The sequence below is a fragment of the Aulonocara sp. 'chitande type north' Nkhata Bay genome, linkage group LG20 (assembly GCF_057382095.1).
Source record: "Aulonocara sp. 'chitande type north' Nkhata Bay isolate Kocher_YH1m ecotype deep benthic linkage group LG20, A_spYH_male_GT1.1, whole genome shotgun sequence".
Lineage (NCBI taxonomy): Eukaryota > Metazoa > Chordata > Actinopteri > Cichliformes > Cichlidae > Aulonocara > Aulonocara sp. 'chitande type north' Nkhata Bay.
In genome coordinates, this window is record NC_141363.1 from 17835649 (window position 1) to 17859577 (window position 23929).

At 42.9% G+C, this 23929-nt stretch overlaps 1 protein-coding gene across 11 annotated transcripts in view; it reads right to left on the reverse strand.

Annotated features, from left to right (window-relative positions):
• Positions 1-23929, reverse strand: part of myt1b (myelin transcription factor 1b) — a 138783-nt gene that overhangs the window by 15244 nt on the left and 99610 nt on the right. For 7 of the 11 annotated variants that reach the window (XM_086276055.1, XM_086276057.1, XM_086276052.1 and 4 more), the window contains exons 2-12: positions 21318-21424; positions 15174-15228; positions 13382-13412; positions 12220-12282; positions 10190-10551; positions 7638-8759; positions 5542-5676; positions 5042-5132; positions 4641-4757; positions 2712-2962; positions 1349-1536 (exon numbers count right to left, since the gene is read on the reverse strand). In XM_086276055.1, coding sequence (XP_086132181.1) covers positions 1349-1536; positions 2712-2962; positions 4641-4757; positions 5042-5132; positions 5542-5676; positions 7638-8759; positions 10190-10551; positions 12220-12282; positions 13382-13412; positions 15174-15228; positions 21318-21424 — 2522 coding nt within the window. The remainder of the gene's footprint in view (positions 1-1348; positions 1537-2711; positions 2963-4640; positions 4758-5041; positions 5133-5541; positions 5677-7637; positions 8760-10189; positions 10552-12219; positions 12283-13381; positions 13413-15173; positions 15229-21317; positions 21425-23929) is intronic. The other 4 variants (XM_086276063.1, XM_086276053.1, XM_086276059.1 and 1 more) reach the window with 2 other exon arrangements.

Consider the following 23929-nt stretch of genomic DNA (forward strand, 5'->3'; position numbering starts at 1 on the left):
TTTCATGTGGAGAAATGTTGCTTTCGCTTCTACCTGCTTGTAAAACTGCCCTCGAGCCTGTATCAAACAAGCATTTTCACAGTCATGCACCAGAGTGACGGCCTCTTTCAGAGCACTACACACTCAAGTTCAGAACACCAGCCTCATCGCCTAAGCATGTTAGTCATGATATCTAATGTACTCTGGTGCCAACAGCACGAACACTGTGCTCCATCTCTCCATGCTTTATTATAGTTCTGGCAGGTGAAGAGAAACAGAAGGGTGAAAAGAGCAATGTTTTCAGCATTCATGTAAAATGGTGCTCATATGGGCTGGTCAAGGGCCAGAAAATTCAAAGGGTTAGGAGAAGAGGAGAGAAAATGGGAACAGTTCCCAGAAATGTCCCAGGTTGATGAGCTCAGTGTTCCAGTGTTTCAATATTGGATTTCAACTGGCTCCAACTCTGATTCCAGATCAGTCCCCAGTTGATCTGCACAGCTAAGGCATGCTCTTGGATCTGTGCCTTGCTGAACACCTTGCTCTGCTTTGCTGCCAGAGACATTAATTTTCACTTTTTATCTTCCTAAAAGCATGTCAGAAATCGAAAAATGATGAAGCAGTCACTTTCTCTCCTCTGTGAGGCAAAAAGGCTTTTAAAAATCACAATATGGGGGAAAGTGGAGCTCCTATTATACCTCCTGTGCACAGAAAAGAGAAAGAAAGTGAGGGAGATAGGGAACGAGCGAGGAACAGGGAGGCTTGCTTAGGGAGGAAGAGAGAAAGAGGGTAAAAGGACATGTGAGAAAGAAAATGATAGAAAGAGAGTGGGAGATCCGTCCAGCAGATAATGAAAAAAGGCTACCTGGTGGAAAAGTAATCCAGGCAACTGGCAGTCAGCCAAATTCAATAACAACATGAAAAGTGTGTGGGATGGAGGGATGAAACGATGAAAGAGGATGGGAGAGGTGATGCAACTGAATCTCAACACCATCCTGTTGCTGTAAACCAATGCCTCCTGATGATATATTCATGCAGAGTTGATGGAGAAAAAAAATGAGCGAGAGGAGAGAAGAGGGGTGGAAAAGGCACACCCACTGCTATCTCCTCTCATCTTACCAGCTGTGGCCTGCAATGTTTCATCTGCACTACAATCAGATAATAAAATCTTTCTCTAAGTGTTTTGCAGAGAAGAACAAGGCAGTACTTTACGACAGTAAAACCATCTGTACTTGACTCCCTTCAAATTGAGTACATTTTTGATCATCGAAGAACTACCAAGTGATGATGAAACCAACTGTGCTGTTTTCATTCCAACTGTGCTCCTTTATAATGACTGGGAAAAAAACATTTGAAAAAATGGTGGGTTTACCTTGTTTTGGGGTTTGGTGCTAAGGTTCTCAGGTTTCTCCCAGCAGCGAGTAGACAGGTTAAGGATGGCAGTGGCAGCCATGTGAGCAGCTTCGGCATCATGGGCGTAGTCGTAGGCCAATGAGGAGCTTTTCCCATAACCGTGGAGGCTGAGACTAGGTGATGATGACTTGGGGAATGACGGCTTAGCTGCAGGGGGACAAAGGCACAAATCCCAAATTGGCTAATATTCTGGGAAAGTACTAAAACAAAAGGGGATTGAAAAAATATGTGCACTCAAGAGAACCTTTGTGTTTTGCTAACACTCTACCTTCATTTTTCATGATTATTTTCTGCCCCACACTGCTGAAGCTTTTTAATTTAGCTGATTTTTTTAAATTAATATATTTCAATATATATTAAATAAAGATCAATCAATCAATCAATCATCTTACGTTTCTGTATTTTTCAGAAATACATCTTCCTCACAGGACAGCCAATACAAACACATGATTTATAGAATATGATGCCAGACATTAAACAGATAAAAGTACTTAAAATGAGCTCAACCTTAAAAATATGCAGAAGTAATATTAAACCATCCAATACTGACGAGGAACATTTTTCTGCAGAATAATAATCTTTTAATTTGCTACTTCATGCACAGTTTTCCAATAATGCAGTTTTATGTGTACTGAGGTGCGTTCACTGGGTTTTATTGCTTCTTTTCTTAAAGGAGTATCCACCACTTGTCATTGTCATTTGGTAAAACAGCAGATATTTATTCAGCTACCATTCTTCAGCCATGAAGGAGTGCAGAATACGTCCACGCAGAGTGCAGACAGACAGCACAAATGGCACATTTTAATCTGATCCAATTTATCTTGTTATAAAGTTAAATAGCAGAGGAAGATGTTTTCGTTTGTGTGTGGCAATTGTCTCTGCTTGCCTTTCTGTAAAAGTCACTGCACACCACTGAGTCACAGCCACTGCTATGCATGCAGACAGGACAGAAATGGCAAACTGAGTGAAACAGTAACTGAAATTTGAACATTTGTCTCTCTCTTCTTTTCACTCATTTTGAAGAATAAAAGTCAGCCAAAGAGCCATGCTGGAGTAACATTTTCAAGAGCCTTAGAAAGGCCAACACTGAGAGCAAGAATTAGCACAAATGAACATATCACACTATCTCACATAGCAATGAGTGAATGGTTAGTAAATAACGTGGCCCAGATCTTCAGTTTTCTGTGTGGCTCACATGGCTTTGACCAAAGACTCTAACTCACAGTGAATCCGGCTGCTGTAACCTAGCCACAGGTTTGCCTTATAGAAAAACAAATAAATAAATATGCACGATAGAGAAGAAGCCCGAGGTTCCCTCTTACTTTTGAAGGCTTTAGGTGAGGTTTCGCTGGTGGGCATCTTTGGAGCAAGCGTGCGCTTCCCGAACACTTGAGCATCGAAGCTTGCATAATCGAAGGACACCTTGGAGTACTTCTCCAGCTCCTTGGCCAAGTTGGCGCGAGGTGTGGAAGGTGCCATGTTGGGCCTGTAGCTCCCATACTGGGGCACCTCTAGCTGCTTCACAAAACACATGGGTCTGCAGGGGGGAGAGGGAGAGGACGTCAGGGTGGGGCTGGGGATTAAAGACAAAAATAAAAGCAGAAACAAGAGATGAGAAATAAAAAGAGGATTGATGCAATAAAAAGACACACACACATAAAAGCAAAACGGGGGAAGAAAAAGAGAATAAAAGAATGAGAGAAAAAGGTAGAATGAAACAGAAAGAGTGAAGACAGGAGCAATGGTGTACTTAGCGGGAGTGCAGCAGGATTAAAAGCTCTCTTATCAGCAGAGGGCACATTTGCATGTTGTACAGCACGGAATTTATGAGCTTTAAGCCCTCTCGTTTTCTGGAGAGCCCGGGCTTTTGTCAGACCTGTTGGCGTAAATCCACTGATAGACCAGGGGGAGGTGGAAGGGCATGGGGAGTGAGAAAGAAGAGAGAAGGGGGAGAAGAGAAGACTAGGAACCAAAGAAGGGGGAGTGGTGAAAGAGGAGAGACAGAGGAGGGGTAGGTTGGGGGTATAGAGCCTGGAGGAACAAAGTGACCTTACTCATTTTTTTTTTTACATCCCCTAACCATCTTATCCAAGCCCTCCACCCACTTTGGCCCAGCCCTATTTATTCTCCTCTGCACCGAAGCCTTTCCTCAGTGTTTTTCATTAATAGTCTACAAGACCTGGCCTGTAGTCATACTGCTGCAGCTGGGGTGGCCATCACATAGAAGCCCACTAATAATAAGTGTGCAAAGCAGAGCTACAACTGATCACAGGTGACTTTTTTCCATTTTATTAATTCAACATTGTTCCATTAAAATGAAGAATTCTGCAGCTCCACGTATAAGAGGCAAGGTAGCTCATTTGAATAACAATCTATAACAAAAAAACAAAGCAGGCCTTATTATGTTTTAATACTCGATGCTTTGTCCAACCACTGATGAGGTTTTCCTCAAGGAAAGCAATTATTTTTCCTATCCCCCCGCAATGCCCCTATAACTTGCATAATTAGCTTATCGGTTGCATTATTAATTAAAATACCAATGAGGAAGAGCACAGACAGCATAATACCAGTGTCTGGTTTGCACTAATTATCATTCTTTTGGCCGGGATCTGGCCGGTCGGGTGAGATGAATGTAGATAAAGAGATCTTAGCATGTGAGGTGACAGTAATGATTAGCCTGCCAGCCAGGATGTTTCAAGACTTTCTTGTTATTATTGAGCCGTTCAGAGGCCAGGCTCCACCTTTCATGCAGGGTACCGTAACCAAGGTCAGGATTCTCTCTGCGGTTTCAATGTGGCTCAGCAGTAAAGTGGCTAACCTTGACAAGGACTCAGCTGTGAGGGGTTTGGATTGGAGGAGACAGCTTTTATGTAGGTGAAAGGGTCACTGAGCCCAGTCTATCTTAGTTTCTGCTATTCATTGTGTCATCTATGATGGGCTTTGGAAAAGGACAAAAGGCATGAATTTTTTTGCCACATAAACCTTAACTGTGCAACATTAATACAGTTATTTACAAAATTTTAATCAATATAGGAATCAAAAAGTTCCCTTCTATGCATATAACTTGTAATTAAATTATCAAATAGATAAAATCTTTACATGTCAATGTAATGATATTGGCCAAAGTCAATAACTGCCACGTTTGTATAACTGACCTCTCGTGAGGGCATTAGGGCTCCATATCTACAGTATGTAATGTAATAAAGCAGAAAAAACCTGAACTATGAGTTTGTACTTTTTTGATGACCCACCTCAGCACTCTGTCATTGGGACTTCCTTTGAGGTGCTCGCTCGCTGACTGAGAGAGATGCTGCTTATCGTGGCTCTTAGATAGCTTCTCTGCAGCAGCGATGGGACAACCAGAAAGACTGCAGGGATAAAGGAAGCAAAGCAGATGAATATTACAAGTACATACTGCTGACTGTGTAAATCTACATCACAGTACTGATGTGGGCTGACACATTTGCTGCCCTGCATACATGAATATACGAGCTTGCAAATACACAAAGTGCACAACACTCTAACCTGCAGAGATACACACACACACACACACACACACACACACACACACACACACACACACACACACACACACACAAACAACTTTCATATATAGATATACAGTATAAAGGTGCAATGTATATAAATATACCTGCGGTGTGTGTTGCGGTTGCTGTTGACATGGCCCTGACCTGTGCAGCCAGGAGTCGGACACTTCAGCACGTTTTCATGCATGGCCAGAACTGACAAGATGCACAATCATGTGATCAGAGAAAACTCAGAAAATGAAAATCACTGAAGTGGGATTTGCTTATTATTAAATTTGTTTTTATTTCTCATATTAATATTTTTGGTCTTCCTGCAAAAATAGATTTGAATACACAGCTGCACAGACTGTATAACCCCAAAATCCCCAATAATAGAATAAAATTAGAATTAAATTACGTATTTGAGGGCATTTCTTTGACTGAATTTCACAGCATTTGACCGATGCAAATCAAAGGACTGGTTTCTTCCAAACATATATATACCAAGTCATGGAATCGGTGGCTCCCGAGACCTCAAAAAACCTCATGGCACAACAATTACACTGTTTAACTATTTTTTTATGCTAAGCAGCTGGAATAACAAAGAACAACAACAAAACCTCACTCTCTGGGGGGATCCTGTCCTTGTGCGGACAGCCTGACAGGCTGCGGTGGTGGGGGTAAAGACCGGTCACGTGACCAGTGCCATCACATCCCGGTGTGGGACACTTGTTCTCCCTCTTCTCTGGCCTGCTGCTCTCTGGGTCAGAGTTGGGTAGGAATGTAGAAGAAAACGGAAAGGAGGACAGGAAGATGGAAGGCCAAGTAAAAGGAAAGGGGAAGGTGGGATGAATAAGGTGCACAAAAGCAAGTGGTTAATGTCATCAGACAGTGTGCTTGGCTGAGCATGAAATCCAGACATATTCCCAACATCTGCACAAAACCCACACCATCTGTATCCCCCGACTCATGGCTTATGCATGCCTGTAAATACACCAGGTATTCCATGCATTTGTCTTAATGTTTATTTAAATACTTTTAAAGATAAAATACTATAAAAATGATAAACTACACCATCTTATCCTGTTGAGCTGGATAATCCCCCCATGGCTACATTTGCACAACACTTTCAAAGACCTTGTTTAGATCTTGGACAAAGCAGCACCTTACAATACATCAGAAGAAATTCACACCACTATATAATTTACACATAATTAAAGATGCCTGCTCCTCCCCTCTCCTATTGGAGGCAGGCCAGGCAGTATCAGTGGCACTGGAGAGAGGAGAAGGGTGCAAGAGGATGGTGTGATGCTCTATTGGCCTTCAAATTGAATGTTAACGAGACACGCATTTCCTAATTAGCGTCGAGCAGAACAGGAACGTCACCGCAGGAGGGAGTTAAGGCCAAGGAGAGGGCAGCACTACCGGGCATGTAATCACACTGCTGCTATACTGTGAGAAGCATGACAAGCGGGCAGCGTGCCAACTGTGTAATACAAGGCCCGAACACACGTAGCATGTAAACAAACACTCCATGGCTGACTGTGGAACAACCTGCACTCCTCCTTTTTCTCTGTTGATATGTTGTTGTCTCTCCTGTGCTCTCTCGCATGCTGTCATCCCTTCTCGCTCCCTCTTTGAGTACTTCCTCCCAGCTCTTCATGGAAGTCTATTCAGCTGGAACCACTTCAACCCCATTACAATAGAAAAGGGAGGATCCAAACAGAGCTCTGTGACTCATCTCTTATTTGGTACACTGTGTTTATTTGTACCCTCTGCTCCCAACATAACATTTAGCACATTTGCCAAAACTTCAGAACATCATTTTCTGTGTGCTCCCTTATTGGTTGTATTCCTCTGATATTGTTGTGGTATTTAAAAAAGCACTTGCTGTCTTGCAGAGTATTAGAGAAAATAATGAAAGAGCACATTTGGCCTGTATTTTTAATATAAGGATAAAGCCAGGGGGCAACTGCCCCCTTAAAGCTAGCTAACCTAACAAAAGTAAAACTGTCAAATTCTGGCACTTGCCTCTGATGTTTTTTTTTTGTGCTGGTTTGTGTAGAGGTTAAACAAAAATAGCAAATGTTCATTAGGCTTTTTTTTAAGGCCTGGATGAAAACGTGCCAGCTGATTCTTCCTGTCAAATGCTAATGACATCTGGGTCTAGTTTCACTAAGAATTGTATTAGTCAAACTTAGTTACTTTGATTACATACTGTTTTGCACACATTATAGCCTGTGAGAAACATACTGCAGTAGATTATCAGTCCAGCTCTGTTCAGAGTAAAGTACTTAAAGCCTGTGACATGTAGGTGCTCTTCCACTGTACGAACTGTGGGCAGACACAAAGTGATGCCAAGATTTACAAGAACACTCCCCTAACACAGGACCATTCTGTTTTTAAGGCGAATAAAAACAGGTGGGTGCAGAAGACGTGCTCAGTGCATCACATAGAAGTTTTGTTGGGGTTTTCAGAAAATTTTCATAGAACGGAGAAAATGTAAATTTTCCAGGTAAACCTATAAAACATTGTTGGATGAGGAATAAGTTTGCAACATGGTATTTCAGTACCATGTGCAGCTAATGTAGCTTTAAAAAAACAAAGATATAAAAAGAAACGGACTAAATGTGGCTGATGTGCTGTCTCCCTCAGGCAACTTTCACAATACCCTCTCAGTACATGTTGTAGCTCTGTTCTCCCCTGGTTACTAATTCATACCTTTGCTGAAATAGCCCTTGCGGATGACGTCCAGGTGCTTGGGCCTGTCCTCCATGGTGAAGTACCGCTGGTGGTGGATATCTGGTGTGCGGAGCAGCTCTCTGGGTCCTGCTGGCTTCACCTGCTCTGCCTTCAGGGCAATGGCTTGCTCTAGCAGGCCCAGGTTCCCTCGGGTCATGTCGAACATCTCTGACTCGTCCGTCACTGCCGAGCGCTGTGACAGGCTGTCTTCATCATCGCGCTCGTCATCTCCATCCACATCGTCAAAGTCTTTGTCCTCCGACTTATCGGATCGTACCTCGATAATGTCAGGAGAGGCTGAGGATGAAGCTTTGTGGATTTTGTAGTTCTCCCCTCTGGGAATGGGAAAGTAGTCCTCCAGTGGACTGGCCCTGTGGGAGCTGTAGCTTAAAGGAGGGCTGGCCTTATAGTTCTGAATTGAGCTAGCTTTAAGAGAGCTGTCTTGTGGACTGGCTCTGTTCTCAAAGGGACTTGCCCCGCATGAGTTGTAGTCCTCCAGAGGACTGGCCCTGTGGTCTTCAGCCTTGTGTGTTCCCTGAGCTGCTGCGGTGCTGGTGATGATGCGGATGGCAGTTGGCACATCAGAAATGGGCAAAACATCCCTGTGCTCCTCCTCATCTGCTGAAGTGCCCTGCCTCTGCTGCATTGGCACTACTATCTTTTCTTTTTCATTGTCTTTACCTATGAACTGTTCACACTGGTCCCTTTTAGTCAGATGCTGTGGGCTCATGTGGTTGCTCATATCTTCGTGCTCCCCTTGCTCATCCTCCACATCAGCTGCCTCCTGCTGCAGAGCAAATGACTCCTTCAGTGCTTGAACTCCATGTGCCACCTCCTCATCTTCCTCTTCTCCCTCGTTCGTGTCCTTCTCCTGCTCTTCCTTTACTTCTTCACCCTGTGTAATGGCCAATGTGACATCCTTCTTGGTCTCCATAGCAACAGTCTGCTGAATGGCCACAGTTGGAGCATTGTTGCTGTTGACACAGCCCAGGTGGAGGAGAGAGTTGGCCACCTCCTCGGTGCTCTGTGAGGGAGAGTGACACTCCTCAGCTGCAGGTACCGCTGCTCTGAGCTCAGGCTCGATGATCACACACTCCTCCTCTATCGGAGTAAAGATGAAGAAGTCAGAACAGTGACACAGAGGAAAACATGAGTCACATAGTGACATCAGGCTGTTGTCAGCAATATCTTTATCTTCACTTGTATCACTTTTATGCCTGCTAAGTCTTTCACTGTGTATATTTATATATGTGACATAAAAAGAACCTACTGTTACAAAACTGTAGCCGTAAAGCAGTTTGTTGACAGAGAAAGACACTCACAAAGTCCTTGTGCTCCTAGTGGCCATGATTTCATCTTTTCTCTAAAGGCTATAATCTATCACAATCAGTGAGTCTCATGGACTAATGGACAAGAAGACAAGAAGTTCCTAATTTTGAAATATATACAAACAAAGAGTTTGGCAAATGATTATTGGTAAAGAGTGACATCTACTGTCTCTGATACCTGCTCTCTATTGGACTGGAGATCTGCTGATGCTGCTGCTCACTAGAGCCAGTGTTGGGGAGAAAAAGGAGAGTGGAAAAGTAGAGCTGTCACCGACCAGAAATGGGAGATGGAAGCATGTAAATATAATAATAACCACTGCAGCTAAAAAGAGTGTCTGACAAGCCCAGCTGTAAGTAAGCTATTAAGAATTGACTGTACACTGTGTTCGTGTTTTGCTCCGAAACAATAAGTTCCATTGGAGCAACCTTTCAACGCCTCTCTCTGTCTCTCGCTAGCAAAGTTGACCCAGACAACAAAGTAAAGCTAGTTTTTGGCTATGGGTCCAAAACGGAACCCAACGTATTGGCCAGAGGTCCCTTTACTACGGTTCTGTTTTATATAAGTGAGGAATAGTTTTCTATACGAGATCGCTGCAAAAAGTGCAGCCTTACCTAATGTCCACCTACTGTTACTCATTTATATTAAGATTTAAAAATCTAGTTGCTATTGGTATGGTGAGTAACCTTCAGTAATAGTAATAAATCACACAGCATAGTACAATCATGTAGTTGTAAAACAGCATAATAATATATTAAGTAATCCAAAGTATTCAGAATACGTTACTCAATGAGAGTAACGTAACGGAATACGTTACAAAATACATTTTGGGGCATGTATTCTGTAATCTGTAGTGGAATACATTTTAAAAGTAACTTTCCCAACACTGACTAGAGCCAACATAGCGATACAATTAAATATATCAGTTCTGCTAATGGAAATACCAGTCTTCCTTGATTATAGTAGTCCTGACTCAAATGAAGAAGCAAGTAGTGAGGAAGCTGAGTGGGGTCTAAATAAAAGACACTCCAGTGGGAATCGTACGATCAACCAATTTGGGAGCTTAACCCATCAAGCAATTACAGTCAGGTATCTTGGCCTTAATCTGCTTCAGTATTGAAGTACATGATGAATATGTGCTCCTTTGATGCTGTGGTTATTTTTCACTGTACCCCTCTTTGTTACCAACAAGCTATGTTTCATACCTTCATCAGCTGCAAAATTCTCCTCCTTCTTATACGTCTCTTCCTCCTCTTTCTGTTGTGTGTTCTCCTCCCGACCGTTTGTCTGTCCGTCCTGTGTGAGTTCTGTCATTTCCTCTCTCTCCTCCTCCACACCTGTGTCTGTCTCCTCCACTTCCTCTTCTACCTTGGCTCCTTCTGTTTTCTCTCCATCGCCCTCAGCCTCACTGCTTGCGTCACTCTCTGCACTGAAACCTTCATCTAGGGCTAGTTTCAGGGGGTGGGACTTCCTCTTGGAGGCAGGCCGTTCTGTTTCCTGTTCTTGTTCCTGCTCTGCCTCTGCTTCGTCTAGACGGCGCTTTCTTGCTATTGGGCAACCCAGAATGCTTGTGATGGGGGAAAAGGAGAAGACAAGAAGAAAAGGGAGAGAACAAAATTAAGAAAATCAAGCTGGGTTATAAGTGAAACAACAACCTAACACGTCTAACAGAACCACAGCAGAAGGAGGCAGGGGTTTTTTCTGACATGAAACAGGATGGAGCTGCTTTTTCCAGTATGAATCAACACGCCTGAGGGGGGCGCCATGCTAGCTGACTCAGATATCACAACCAATCTCAGCCAATTGAGTGGAACGTTTAATGAACAACTCGTATGGAGAGGCGGGCGGGCGATGCAGCAGAGGGTGAAATCCAATAAACTCCTTCTTACGCTCACCTGGGAGACGCTGAGGGAGTCTGAGGAACGATCTATAAACAAAGTGCACCTCAAAATTGCCTGCTGAACAAATACACATGTAAACAGATAGCTAATATCTGCCCCTCAATAAAGACGAGTCACAAGCCAGTGAGCTGCCCCGAGTCTCCCAGGATCTCCCAGGGCGAACGACACAGACGATGAATGGAGGGATGGGGAATGAAGCTGGAATAACACCTGAAGAAATCACATTTCACCACTGCCCACTGAAAGGTTTATTACTTAGGTTTAGATTTAGATGCTCTGGGGGTCTGGTATGTGACATAATGAATGTGCTCTATTTGCAATCTGACTCAGTAAGTATCTTTAAAAGTCATTCACATTGTCTCCATCTGCGATTTAAATAACAAAGAATCGAAATGGTGCTGAGGAACCCAAGAAGCTGTGCAGTTTACCATTTGGTTTTTCTATTTTTTCTATTTCTATCTTTATTTTACAAATAATCAGAAGGAATTATAAGGATAGTAATGAGTGGGAGAACTAGATTCATTTGATGACTGGGAGATGTAAAAGCAGGAAATGTGGACATAAAGCAGAAAAACGTATCCTCAATCAGCTTCCCTCTAATCTGTGCTTTTTCTCTTGTCAAAAACACTTTTGTTGAACCTGATTTCTTCTGATCTGAATGTAAACAACTAACTCTCTGCTACATCCTTTTCCATTAGCACTGCAAAAGAGGACCATTTTGCTCATGACTTGACTTCAGTAACATCATACTATTAACACTACAAAACTAAAAGATGTAGCTTACCTCAGCTTAACAAACGTCTAGCCTGGCTGTGTCCAAAGATAAGTAATTAAGTTGATAAGAATCTTTAAAGCTCATTAATCAAGAAATCATTTGTTTGTCTGTAATGTGAATAGCACTGTTTTATGCCAGGAGATAGATTTTGGAATCTTGTTGTCACGGTGAGGACAAAAGTCTCCCAAGACCACCACTTTGAACTGTGGTTCCAAAGTGCTGTTTGGAAGAATTTGGGTGGATATAGCCATGGCTACCTATAGTTAGAACCTAGCTATTTCACTCAATTCTGTTCTTTATGCTTTTTTAATAATTTTTTTTTTTTTACATTTCATCTGTATTCTTTATGCTAAGCTAGAAATCCAGCTGCTGGCTTGAGCTTCATAATTAGCGCACAGATATAAAAGTAGCATTGATGTTCTCGTCTAACGCTCAGTATTACAGCGAGTAATGCCGAATAAAAGCACAAAGCAGATGATATGGGACAGAGAACAGAGAGGACAGACAAGACTGAGACAAAGGACAGAGAGACAGAGGGTGGGGTTTTAATCTGCCCTACCTTCTGTGTCGTGAGTATCTCCCACTGATATGGCCTGAGCCATTGCATCCAGGGGTGGGGCAGCTGGATGGGATGGATGGAGGTTAGAGATATGTTTAAGGCACGGGTGCATTTTAGTCCCTGTGCAGTAGCAATGATAAACACAGGCAGTAAATAAAAAAGAAAAGGTCAATTAAGACAAACAAAATAAAGTGAAGCACAGACATGCAATCTGAGCACATGTGTCACACAAACGCACGTGTCCCCACTCTTCTACCAGACACACATAATGCATGAATTCAGGTGGTATCATGCAGGAGAAAACATAATATTCTCTGTCATACATCAACCCTGGCCTATATCCTGTTACTGTGAGAGATAAGGATCAGCCGAGGCCTGCTGTAATTTCCCCTGCTCTGCTCTCTTCACCAGTCATCATCATCAGTTCTTGCTCACTCTATTTTCTTTCTCTCTCTCTCGCCTTTGATTCAGGTTGCTATGACCCCTCAGGATGGCTCATTTCAATTCTCATTAACTTCCCCCAGCAATTGCCCTTTATTACTCCAATTATCCTTATTATTAATTTCACTTATTAAAAAATGCTGCATTTGCATTTTAAATCAGCCACTCTCTGGCCTCTTTTTTTTTTCCTTCTTAATCCCAAAACCTCAAGTATTTTTTTGGAGTGCTGAGTAGAGATCAATGCTCAGAGGTGAAGTGTGACAAAATGAGAGAGGATGAAAAAATCATTTGGAAGGAGGGCAAGGAAGGGCGATGACTGGCTTTTGTGGACCCTGAAAGCTGGTCCCTGAGTGGGAAACTATGGAGAGGAGCTAAGGGCGGGAGAAAAAACTAAATAATAGCCCTTCACAGTCCTCTCTTCTTGTGCTGCATCCTTTGATCAGACTGCAAAAAGATCGTACACCTTTTTCATTGGATGTACTGTATGTGTTCATAGCAGGAAACAGCAAAAGGCTGCAAGAAATCAATAGCAGCCTGTTGGAGGCACTGACCACAAACTGAGAAGTGCTGATAATGAGTAATAGGAAAAGAATAATATACAGCGTCATCTAAAGAGAGTGTATGATTGCCAGGGTGGGGGAGATACAAGGTGAGGGTTTGGCGGGATATATAAATGAACTTTATGAAAGGGATTTTCACAAAGATGAAGGTGTTTCCTTACCTCAGCTCTTGTCCTACAAGCTCAATAGGAACTGAAAGGGGGGGGGGGGGGGGGTCATGGGGAGAGAGAACAAAGGTGAACAACTGCTCAGAACGCCGTGCTGCTAAAAGAAACTCAGATCAATAAATCACAAATGCATATGAATCCCAGAAGGATTCCTCATAGAGGCTTAGACACACACACATTCCGAAAAATCCTAAAACACACCTACATGCTCCTGGGTTCACACATACACATCTACATGTAAAACAAACAAGAGTAAAGCAAACATGCTGCATAAAAAAGGCACGCACACACAAACAGAAAGGCTAAATCAGCCAAACTGCACAGCACTGTTCAGAAAAAGTGACAGTTATATGCAGACTTCAGCAATAAAACATGATTAATTGTTACACTTTAGTTACCATAATTGGGGAAAAGAAATTAAAAGGAAAACTGCCTTCATCAGGAGAAAACAGCACTTCATTCAGGGCCAACTTATAGTAATTGCCTTCAAAACATAAATCACGCTCTGCTCCCATAGAGCACGCGCACACTTGCCGGCTGTGGGCATCGATTGGGAGTTGAGCGATAGAACGAGTTTTTGGAGAAATATCCTATTTTCATTTGAAGCCAAAATGAAAAAACAATAGGATCCTGGAGAATTCAGTTTGGCCTCCAATATCACATGCATTAATCACATGTCAGAAATAGCCTGGGTATCAAGATACACTAAGAGCACTAAGACACATGCACACATGCATACACACACAAGTTTGTGTGTGTGTGTGTGTGTGTGTGTGTGTGTGTGTGTGTGTGTGTGTGTGTGTGTGTGTGTGTGTGTGTGTGTGCGCGCGCATGCAACATCGTAGTTTCTCAGTCTTTCATCATGCAGTTGGAATGACTGGACGCCTTCTGAACGCCCTGTGAACTGTTGCTTTGCTGTCTTGTTTCTAAACATCAAACACACGTGCAAATGCAAACACACCAAGGAACTCACACATATCAATATGGATATTTACACATTCATTCAAGTGCACATTAAATTTACATGTGTTTGTACACATAAACACACAGCCATACGTACATGTGGACTAAAAAAATATGGAGTAGCAAGGGCTGTGGTTTTTGTGATATTCTAGGAGTTATGACTCAAAAGTAATGCATCGATATTACTGATCTGTTCAGTGGGCATTAGCACGTACACATAAAGCCACAAGGTTTCCTTTCATTCGTTTGTGCCCTTAGAGAGAAGGGTCATACATTGGGTATGAGGGCTCAACTTGAATGGTTTATAATGAGGATGAAAATGATTAGAATCGTGCTCTGGTGTTATCAGATGTCGACATAATTGAACACCTATGGTAGGATTTGGAGCAATGTGTTAAGACAGCCCTCTCCAACACCGTTATTACAGCACCAAATATGTTTTGGGAGAACGGTGTTCATTCTTAAAGAAGAGTTGCAGAGACTTGAGGAATCAGTAGCCACATACATGTACAGATTTACTTAGAGGAGCAAATTAGCCTTTGCTAATATTGGGGCAGACATTTCCACGTGTTCTGTGTTACATCCAATACTACAGAGAAGCTCTGATGTTGGAGAGCAGCGTGTGTACATACTGCTGAGTAAAGACACGCAGAGACCTTTTTTTATTCACCGTCTTTGTCACTCATGTTTATGTGTACAGACAAACATACATTCTGAGTCCACGAACCCACACGCTTGTCAAAAAGCAGAAGAGATGCTTGGCTGTGAAGGAGTGTTTGTAAATGTAACTGTTGCAGACTGGGCCTGAGTGACCGACACTCACCTCTGATTCCCTTGGACCGAGTGCGAGTTCGCTTATCGTCACCCTCTACGCTCATCTGTGAAGAAAAGGAGAAAGCACGAGCAGAGAGAGCAAAGAAGAGGAGAAGGAGAGGGGGAAAGAAACCATCAGAGGTAATTTCTCAATGCTCTCACTATTTTCCACCACACATCTACAGCTAATTGCACTTGTCTTCCTTCAAAACAACGACTATAGTAACCCACGCTCAGGAAGTTCCCATTAAAACACACCAAAGGTAGCTCTGACACAAAGAGATGATCATATCTTTAATTCTCCTTTGCTCGCCCAACCTCACTCACTTAGTATACTTTAAAAACCTTATAACCCACTAGAGCCAACATCAGTCTCGTTTAGGCTACTATAAGGGCAGCATGGTGTAGAAAGAAAAAACAAACTTGGTTGTTCAAGCTACTTTTTAGCTCCCTCCCCACCCTCACCCCTCACACACCTCTTATCACTCCCCCTGTAATTTCCTGCATCTGAGTGGTGCTCATGATTGTAGTCTGTAGAGAGGCAACAGGCGGTGAACGCAGAGGGGCCACGGCCCCTGTAAGCAAAGGGACTGACAATCATAACTATGCTGAATATAATAATAAAGCAAAAACACACAGGCAGCCAGAAAGCCACTGTAATAACCCTTTTAAGAAGAGGACTTGTATGTGTGTGTGTGTGTGTGTGTGTGTGTGTGTGTGTGTGTGTGTGTGTGTGTGTGTGTGTGTGTGTGTGTGTGTGTGTGTGTGTGTGCTGGGTCTGCCACTAACTCCTGGCTCAGCTTTTAAGGCACAAAGGAGCAGGTGTTAACCCTGCTACCTCACACACACACACTGACCACACCTCCTCAGCATTACCTCTCCACACTGAACACTGCTCCCAATGCACTCTAAAGCTATCAGATGCTTTTTAGACACAATGGAGCCATTAGCTTTGATTACTGGACTCTGGGTAGATTTTTTTTTTTTAATCGCAGGTCTACCCCTTTTTCTGTCTCACTCTTCCTCCATCCTATGCTCGTCTACCACCCTTTTATCCCCCCGGTTGCCTGTACTCCCCTCTTCATGCCCAGCCACTTAGCTGCTTTGTTGCTTCTCTATAGTCAAGTTGGCAGAGCCACAGTGGGATTCAAACACGGGGTCCCTGTTTCTTGTAGTCTTTTTCTCCTCCTCTCTCTATTTGGCAATGTCCCTTTCCTGCTAAAAGACTACTTATGAAAAGAAGGAGGGAAAGAGGGATGAGAGGAGGATGAAACACGCTGTTGTTGTTTTTGTTAAGGGCTTTTCTTTCCCCCTGTCTCCCGAAGAGGGTGCACTTCATTCATTAATGTTTAGTGTTTGGCCGGAGGTACAGGTGCAGGCACAGGCCCCTCCCTTCCTCTGCGAGCATCCACTGCCTTGCCTTGCCCTATGCTCCTCTCTCTCTCTCTCTCTCCCTCTCGCTCCCTCACACACACACACACACACACACACACACACACACACACACACACACACACACACACACACACTGTCTCTTGCCACTCTGGCTTCAGCTCTTTTGATCAAGCGCTTAGTGTAGAAGTCATGCAACAAGCACCAGCTTTGTGCCCTGCCTGAAGGGAGCAGTTGACTCCTTCTGTGCTCCACTCTCAGTGCTGTGTGGGAAGAGGAGCGGATGAGTGTGCAGTAATGACTTCTCGGTCATGTGTGTATGCTCTTTTAGCCTACACAAGTGCGTGCCTGCCTGCATATAGCTCAAATCCATTTCCTTACACTCAATTGTCTGCACTTGTTAGAATGGAAGCGCAGACATGGAATATAAGAAATAGATTTGCAAGCTTCCTGTACTTCATGTGCATGTTTTGGAGTTGTTGTTTTTGGGGGGTTTTCCTCCTTCTCATTCTGTCTCAAAGAGAATACTGTTCATCTAACCCCACTAGATTTAGAAAAAATGTGGAATGGCTTGTCTAATTTGAAATATTAAGCACAAATTAATATTATCAATAGCAATGAATGTCAAATATTAAAACAGCTAAACAGCTAAACAGCATGTGCTGAGAAAATGCAATAACCAGGTGAGCCCTCAAGCTTAAACATTAAAAACTTTAGCTCAGTATTTTAAATAAAAAAGTAAAAGTAATAGATAAGTGAATCTGAAAATGAATGTAAATATTAGGTAGAAGTAATGGCTAAAGAGATAAAACAGCTAAAAGTTAAGACATATAGTACGATACCTCAAAGAGAAAAGTGGTGGAGCAGAAATATATTTTGCTTATAATAACCAGCTTGTATACTTGTATGAACACAACTTTTTCTTGTTGGTATTTTAGATTTTATTACTGATACAGCATATAACCTTGTAATATTAACACCCATACCTATAATTTAATTAAATGGCTTTCCCAAAGCCCCAACTGTCAAACTAAAATAGTTTATTTATCCACACCCAAGTTTGCTAACATACATGACAAGAAATTGATTTGGCTTGAAAATTGACTGAAAAGATTAATCAGTCATCAAAACAGCTGCAGACTCCTTTTCCTTTGAACAACAAGGCTAATTGAAAAATCAATTCCTCGTTTCAGCTCTTATTGCTACTTTTACTTAACCAATATGATATGATTACTTTTTCTACCGGTGAAGCAGAGTGGCCAGACAGTTTGCAAGGCAGCAATTTGGAGAAAAAATAGAAGACATGAAACACAAAAAGAGCTTTCTAATAAATGTTTAACCTCTAAATCAATTTAGATTTTCACAGTTACAAAAGGTAAAGTTATATTTAAATGTGATTAAGAGATTTAGTAGATGCATCAAAGAATCAAAGGCTAACATATGAAAACAGATCTATGTGATCTATGTTTTATGTGACTGGGTTTTATTGGAAAGGAAAGAAGATGTCTGTGAAGATGCGATACAGAATATGTGCATATGAGACTGAACTACACATTCCTCCTTCATGAAAAGATGATATACTATTCTCTTACCCCTGTAGTTCTCCCCCCTCTTTCCTTTCCCTCCTCCCTATATTGATAGGCATTGGATGAATCAAAACCTGGACTGAAAAGGGCTCCCATTGCTTTCATGTTTGTGTAACCATAGCTACGCACATTTAAATAGGTAAGCACATCTGAGCTCTCCCCTCTTTCCTGTCCTTTTTCTCAATTCCAGCTCATTAAATTTGTATGAACACAAAGTCACTGCAAATGAATCCAGATGCAGCCAGGCAAGCATTCACCTGATTTTTATAATCATTTTCAAAAGGTCCTTTTTAAAGGTATGTTCAAAACTTGTCCTTTACCTTGCTTTCTTTTAATTAGACTCCTTGAACATTGCACCTATGTAGGTGGACCTACACAGTACCAGTAATGTCTTATGCACAACAGAGAAAGGCAGAGAATGAAAAAGAAGGAGATAGTGTTTCAGGCTGTGAGTGTGCGGCAATATGCGCGCGTGTGCGATGTGGGGTTTAACTAGTATGAAATGATGAAATGTGGCAGCAGAAGAAGGAGAAAAGAAGAGGTGGAGGAAGAGGAGGAGGAAGGCTCTTCCCTACAGGCTGTGTTATACATTATCAATTATGTCCTTCTTTGTGTGCAGGAGGACCTCAGCTCAGCTCTGCATTCTGACAGCTCTATGTAAATGGCTGGCTGGGGGCAATGACTTCAGAGAGAAGGTCATCCTCTGTCCCCTGGTGCACATAAATGACTCTTTTATTCATTTTCAGGTTTACAAGAGTAGATGAGGAAAGGAGGGGGTTAAGGTGGGGGGTTGCGACACAGGGAGAGGAGTTGGAGAAAAGCATTTGCAACTGACAGAGAAGACTGACATCTCCAAAAATCACCTGAAGCTGCCAATTAGAGGCGGGCCTACAGTTCCCTCTGCATGGCCTCCATGTTGGACCGTCGCACGTCGAGCCCCTTGACAGCTCCACTTTAATGATTCAGGGAGGAAGGAGCACGCGAGAAGACTGAGCATGTCTGACTGCATAATGGGTCAGCTGCTGTCAAAGGTTTGCCATTTACAGTGTGAGTCATCCTCGAATGATTTCAAGGTTTGTAACTAAACATCTTTTCGGTGCTAATGCTCAGTCTGTTTCATCTATCTCTACTGCAAGTCAAAAAAGACAATAAGAAGGTATCATAAGTGGCAGAGGCCTCTTCACGTGATGTAGTGTTTGAAAGCAGCACATCTCTCTTCTCCTCCTCTCTGTCACTCCTTCAGTAGCAGAAATCAAACCAAATCAATAAAAGTCATCACTTTAGATGAACCCTAGCCATCAGGGGGGAAGCAAAACTACTTTTACTGGGCCCAGGGGGAAACAACCCCCGCTCCTCTCTCCTTCAAACTCTCTTCCATCTCGTTCCATCTAATTGTCGCTCTCATTTGCAGTGCAAAGAAAAAACTAAAAGTTGGTCTTAATGATGAAAGTAGAATTCTTAGAATTATGACATTTTCTAGGTATTTCCCCTCAAAGACTAAAACCCAGTTAAGGTAAAAATTATTTCAAAAGCATCTTTTTCAAAAGAGCTTCCAAAGCAGAAAATTAGTAGAAGCACAAAAAGGGGCTTTAAAGAGACTCGGGAGTTTTTCAAAAGGACAAAACGGCAGCAAGACAAAGTGCTGAGCAGCAGGGGCACCTGGGGTCAAAGCAAATGCAATATCAGTGACTAATGTCCCCTATAACTGATAACATGATCTTATTGAAGGCTTGTGTCAGCATTTCATAAGAAGAACATTATGCCAACAGTCAAACATGGTGGTGGTAGTATGATGCTGTGAGGCTGTTTTGCTGATTCAGAACCGCTGTGATTTACCATAATTGATAGAACCATGAATTCTGCTCTCTACCAGAAAATTCTAAAGTCTGCCCTGAAGCTCAAGTACACCTGACTTATGCAGTAGAACAACAATCCAAAATACACAGCAAGTCCACCTCTGAATGGCTAAAAAAAAAAGGTTAAGAGGTGGTCAAGTCAAGGTCTGGCCTTAAATCCAATTGAGATGCCTTGGCATCAAAGAAGAGCACTCCAAAATTTCTCCACAGTGGAGTGAAAGACAATTGCCAGTTAGCGCAGATGCTTGAGTGCAGTTTTTGCTGTCAAGGGTGGCCCAACCAGTTATTAGGTTTAGGGGGCAATCGCTTTTCCACACAGCACCAGGAAGGTTTGGATAGCTTCCTTCCATTAATAAATGAAATCGGGATATAAAAACTGCGATTTGAATAAGAAATCGGGAAGGGGGCTCTGTGCAAAATAAGCAATTAATAGCAACAGTTTTGCTTCACGTGTGGGTCTGTGCTTTTCAGTCACACAGATAGATGCTGCTTTCAAACCAGGCTTTCTAGCTAATAACTTCAACCTCTCGTCCAAATTCATTTACCTCTGGCTCCAGGAAACTACGACAGCAGGTCCAAAACCCATCAGTGATGTCACAGTGGCTATCAGTTTCAAAATGTAAACGTTTTAGTCCCTTCCTTGTTCAGAGTTGCTTTGAGAATGGGAGTCCTTGCCGGAATTTATTTGGGCTGTGTCTGAAAATCTCAGAGAGGACTGTCAGACTGTTGTTTTCAGAATGGAGAAACCTCCTTGAAAGGATGGCAAAGCAGGTCAGAAGTTTTAGACACGGCAGAGCAGGTTAAAGAGAAGAAAAGAGGTGTTGGTGGAAGGGAGCATTTTTCTCCTCTGCTGATAAGGCAGAATAGCATGCACTTAAAAAAAGTATGAGCAGCTCAAGGACATCCTTTTGAGTTTCTTTTTTTATTGTGTTTCAATAGGAAAAAAAACCCTGTGAAGTGAACTCAGCAGTAGCAGGAAAACGCTGAGCTGTGCCACGCTGAGCTTAACTAAGCTGAGTGGGGCCGAGGCAAAAGATGGGCAGGGCCAAGCGGGAGATTTGATGTGCTGTTTGATTCATGTTTTTTCTGTCCTGCATGGCTGTCTAAAATACCCTGCACCCTAAGACACACACACACACATACATATACACAGCCTGCTTTATTGCCCTCTGCTCCATCTGCCTCCACCCTTTTTGACTTTCCCCTGCTGAGTTGGGGATTGGAGGGAAATGCTCAGGAAGCAGAATCAGATTGGAAAGGGGTGTGGTGGCGAGTGATGAAGCGGGTGGGGATGTACAAGGGGGCTGTGTTGTCACTCACCATGATTGGTCGACGGCTCTGCAGTCTCTGGGAGGCCTGACAGCGGCTGCTGGTCCTCTCGCCTCGTGTCCACCGCTGGTTCACCAGCTCACCCCGAAACTCATTTTCTGTTGGTAGAAAAGGAAGAAACAAGAGCAAGAGGTGGGGCAAGAGAAAGGGATGGGTTAGGAGAGGGGACAGATTTGGGAGAAAGAAAAAGAAGGGAAAAAGAGAGAGAGTTGTCATGTGAAATCATCAGCGCCAGTAGATGGGCAGTGTGTGGTTAGAGGAAGAGAGAAGAGGGTGGGGGTTTTACTTTGAGGGAATGCTGGGGCACTCAAGCGTGCTGCAGACGATCCTTTATTAACTAAAAGACAAGTATGTATGCATCTCGTGGGCGCACGCGCACACACACACACACACACACACCGAGGCACAGTTAAGTGCCCCAGCTGGGATCCCTGTCAGTCTACTATTAGAATCAATCAAATTTGTGCATTTTTATCAAGTTTTTCAGGGAGCGTATATATGAAGAAATGGGGTGGTGGTAGTGGTGATGGTGGTGGTGCTGGGGAGCAATGTCAGGGGAGAGAGGTTGAAGAATGGCTAGCATATAATGAATCGCACATAAATCAAACCGCTCTTCTTCCTCCCCCCCTCACTCTTTTTTCATCAAGGTAATAGCTCTTCAGTTTATCTTTGTGATGACGGCCTGAGACAAACACAGTATTACAAATCCCTTTGTGCTCATAGTGATGCCAGTGCAGGTGTTAAATACAAAACAGAGACGTAGTTTCAAGATCAGGTGGGGAAATAAAGTGTAGATTTTTCTTTTTTCTGCGAGTGCTCAAGGCTGAACTTTGCAACTCGTGTCGCTTCAGCTCTGTCTCTTTCTCCCACTCGGTTTTCAAGCACTGCTGAGCTGGTACAGTGAAATCTGATCCTTTCTGAGATACACACATATATTTATGTGTATATATATATATATATATATATATATATATATCAGAACACTCTGAAAGAGAAAGCGTCCTTCAGCTTAGACTGACTGTATGACCAGGCATTTGGGCCACTCTGTTGAAAATGTAAATGGAAGCTGCAGTGGTGCTTGAGAGCAATCATGCCCAGAACTCAGAATTTGTGGTGGGAATTCAAGATAGAATGTTTTTAAATAACTAATGCAGCTCTTACAAATAACCTCCAGCAGTCTTCTGAGGCAACAAAACCTAAAGCTCTCTGAACAAATCCTCGGCCTTTATTGACTGCATCCCTACCTTTTCATTTCTCTTAAGTTTTTTTATTCTTTATTTCCATGCTTGACTGTCCTGTGCGTGAACCCGTGAGTGAGAGTGGCGCACTAAAAGCAGTGAGAGCAATGGTGGACGAGACAACAAAAGGCTGTGTGTCCGCATCCAAGGGGTCCTGAAGCAGACCCCTTGAACACCCCCTCCCCTTTCCCAACACACACACACACACACACACACACACACCCTGACACACCAAAGCTCAGCCATTTACAAAATGCTTGTTTATCAACTTTCACCACCACCCCACCCCAGAGTGAAAAAGTGATTACAGCAGCAATACTTTAGGTCTGCATCTCTATCTCTGTCTCAGCTATCTCCACACAAACACATACACACACAAGTAGGCAAACTCCCATGCCTATTTTGCTTCCTCTCTGGTCTTTCTCCCTCCTTTTAAAGTGAAGTGAAGTGAGCATCCATCCTGTATTGTTAGTTTTGGGGACAAGGAGCTGAGAGCCCTTCCTAAATGCCAAACATATAACAGCACTCTATTAGGACACATAGCCTGGGGCCGTGTGTCAGCAGCCCCCCGTTCACTCTGCTTAGTCTTGACCTCGTGCTGCACACACACACACACACACACACACACACACACACACACACACACACACACACACACACACACACACACACACACACACACACACAGAGAGAGAGAGAGAGAGAGAGCTGAAGCGATTCATCACAGAAAGAGGTGTCAGAATTAACCCTTCTTTGGCATCTTGTGTTAAATTTAGAACAAAAAAAAGGAAATTAGAAAACTGATTTGAACCTCGCGTGCTCAGGATCTGCTCTCTCTGATTCTTTGATCACATGCTGCTCTTTCTCCATCTAAAAGACTCACAGCTCATTATTTTACAGCAAAAGTTGGAGGAGTATGAGACAATTAGCCATTCACCGGGGACGTTTGGTTAATCAGAAGTGAGACGGTAGGTGGGAGTGAATGCAAAATGAATGGGTTTTTAGCTTGGGTTTTTTTGTTATTGAGGGGCAGATTTGCCAGTTATCTGCACACAAAGAAAATAAATGATAAGAATCAATACCTGATCCAAAAAAGAAAACCTTTTACCTGAAAACAAAGTTTAGGCTGAAGTAATACCATTACAGGACTACGGCTTACTGTACTGGGACAATAGAGCAAAGAGGTCTAAATCCATAGTTAGATTAAATACCAGGGTGAACTGTCTGTAACAGCATTAGTGTGTGTACAGCGCTGGGGCCAGCTGTACACCCCTGGCCCCCTGTTAAGCAGGATTTAGAGATAACTTAGTGTGATTACAGCGAGCTGAGCAGACGGGAGCGAGAAATCAAAAGTTGTGCACCGGC